We start from the raw sequence: 2,640 nt of genomic DNA, 5'->3' as shown, positions 1-2,640 counted from the left end.
CTCTCTTTATACGGCTATGGAGGCGGGAACACAGATCTATATAGGTTCGAATCCTACTGTGGGAAAATTGTTTTACGTTTAATTTTTGCCATTTAATTTTGTAATTCCTAATGTCCCTGATGTTGTTCTGTTATTTATAAAGCTCATAATGTAATATATTCGGTAGTATATATTATTTTCTAGTGTATAGAATAGTGCATGAAATGATAAATACCGTTGCGCAATATATTCCAGATTTTCCTAACAACCAATATGGCAGCTTACAGGTTACGTGTTCCTTCAGTAAATGTTGAAGATAGGTACTTAAAACTAGGTGCATGATCCCATTAGTGCTTTTAAATTACATGAATTATATTAGCAAAAACGTTTCGTTTATAACTTAGTAGGTAGAATGATGTTGATGAACTGAATAAATAATTGATCAAGTTTGAAGTTATTACAATTTACATTGCAAAATCGTATATTATTATTGTCAAATTCTAACTCTAGACTAGTAGTAAAGTCATTGATGGAGTCGGATGTTTGACTACATGCATGGATTGTAATTTATATATTCGTGCGTGTTTAAAATACATACTTGCTTTCTTTGCATCATAGTGTCCTTGATGAAGTTGAGACCCTTCAAGCAATATACATACACGAGCTAGAGGTTAACACTGATGAAAGGTTAGGGTGGTGCATGTAGCTCTAGTACTATAGCCCACGTACAGTTGCCGCAGGGCTATAGAACATTCTATTACGAATGCTAGGGACCAACTTAATTGCTGACTGGTGCTGCTGCAGCACCACCAAAAATGGTCGTTTGAAGTTCGTAAATAATGTTCGTTTACAAGAAATACCGCAAGCAGACCATTTCAACGAGTTAGAAGTTAAATTTTAGTAGCTGATATAACTTGAGAAATATTCACTTCGGATAAGAGGCATTAATTGCCTACCACAGACGTTTTATAGCCGCGAGTAACCATGAATAAATAGGTCCCTAGCATTCGTAATAGAATGTTCTATAGCCCTGCAGCAACTGTATGTGGGCTATAGTACTAGAGCTAAGGGTGGGGAGGTGACATTGTACAGTGTATTTGAACACTGTTGTAGCTGCAAACTGCTTTGCGCTACTGAATTAAATCAGTCAAACTAGCATCCAGAAGCTGAGTAATTAAACTATTCTCATCAAGCTGTGCGTTTTCAGATGAATGACCAGTTGCATAATGCTAGATAAGTGTAATCATATGCTGTCTGATTTGATATCAGTACTAATCAGTCCCAACCAGTTTTTGCCTCAGGATCAGTAATAGATCACCTACTATTTTAACAACAGATCCAGACAGATTAGTATATATAGTAATTTTGCGAGGTGGAATGTTATATGAACCTATATATGTCAATGCAACGACATTCTAACTGCTAACTGGTTTGATTTGTGAATAGCAATATAAAGTCAGCAATCAATTTTATCCAGTGGCCGACCAAAACGAGTAAGGATTCAACTGCACCCCGCTACAGCAGATAATGTGGACTTGCAATACGTCACAGTCATGCTGGTTATTGAACTACCACAACAGGTATGAATTGAAGGAGCCATATACCTATTTAACTATTGTATTAATTGGAGGGGGGTTGTTGATGGGGAATGATGGTCGAAGGCGTATAGTGTATCTCTATGTTACATAATAGAACTGCAGTTTTGTAACATTACAATATGTTTATGTTAAAAGTAAATTCAAAGTAAAAGTTCCTGCTATTTCTGTATCTTCTAAGGGTTAAAAATTACACTGTAAAAAATATGTTGCTGTAGTTTCTCGAAACTTACTAAGTACATCATAGGCAAGGGTTAGCCATCGGTTATCCAGAGAAACCCTTGAAAATGCCATATTTGGCATTCTAAATTGAGCAAGTTTTCTGTGGGGGCAAACCCCTGCTGCCACTTAGCACTTTTGACATTTGTATTTGGAACCAATATTGTTAAGGGTAACTTCCACAAAGCCCCTCTACGAATATTTTATCTCTTGCCCATGCCTGGACCTCCCATAACTTTTTTCGTTTATTGTAGTTTTTAAATTTTCTTTTAACTGCATGTTCATCTGTCATAGTATCCTGATGTGCCAGCAGAAGTAAGGTTACAGTCACCAAGAGGTCTTGCTGAGGATGTCTTAAAAAGGTATATAAGTTTTTATTTAAGTTTGCTTCATGAAGGATTTTGAGTGTACAGCCAAACCATTTTAATTACACTGAAAATTATTCTATTGTAAATGTAAAGTTTCAGTACAAAATTGATGAGTTAAACCTGATTTGCACTCTATCCTAACACCCAAATAACGATGAATGCAAGTCAAGATCTCAGCCTAGGAATGTCGTATAGACAAAATCGACACAATATCAACTCATGTTTCATTTGCATATAATATAAGATTTTTTGCTTAAATTGTGGAATGGTTATCTTCTCTTGATATCTATACCCTACATATATATATAACACTAGCTGCGGGTACCCGCTGCGCTGGGTAAAATCGTGCTACTAATTCATACTACTATACTAATAATGGGACACAGTAGGAACATTGGGTAAACATGGACAATGACATTGCACCCAATATCAATATTTAAAAAGCGGGCTAATAAGATAATAAGCATGTGGAGAAACTG

General features: G+C 35.9%; 1 protein-coding gene across 1 annotated transcript in view; it reads left to right on the top strand.

Annotated features, from left to right (window-relative positions):
• The first annotated feature begins 253 nt into the window (after nt 1-253).
• The window catches only part of LOC106809752 (E3 ubiquitin-protein ligase RNF25-like), a 7,981-nt gene continuing 5,594 nt past the window's right edge, over nt 254-2,640 (top strand). Inside the window, exons 1-4 of the mRNA XM_014812947.1 lie at nt 254-299; nt 598-666; nt 1,457-1,559; nt 2,088-2,155. Coding sequence (XP_014668433.1) covers nt 1,533-1,559; nt 2,088-2,155 — 95 coding nt within the window. The 5' untranslated portion in view covers nt 254-299; nt 598-666; nt 1,457-1,532. The remainder of the gene's footprint in view (nt 300-597; nt 667-1,456; nt 1,560-2,087; nt 2,156-2,640) is intronic.

This window comes from Priapulus caudatus, unplaced genomic scaffold (genome assembly GCF_000485595.1).
Source record: "Priapulus caudatus unplaced genomic scaffold, Priapulus_caudatus-5.0.1 Scaffold381, whole genome shotgun sequence".
In the NCBI taxonomy this organism is placed as follows: domain Eukaryota; kingdom Metazoa; phylum Priapulida; class Priapulimorpha; order Priapulimorphida; family Priapulidae; genus Priapulus; species Priapulus caudatus.
The sequence above is the reverse complement of the archived record's forward strand: the minus strand, read 5'-3'. Positions and strand labels throughout refer to the sequence as shown.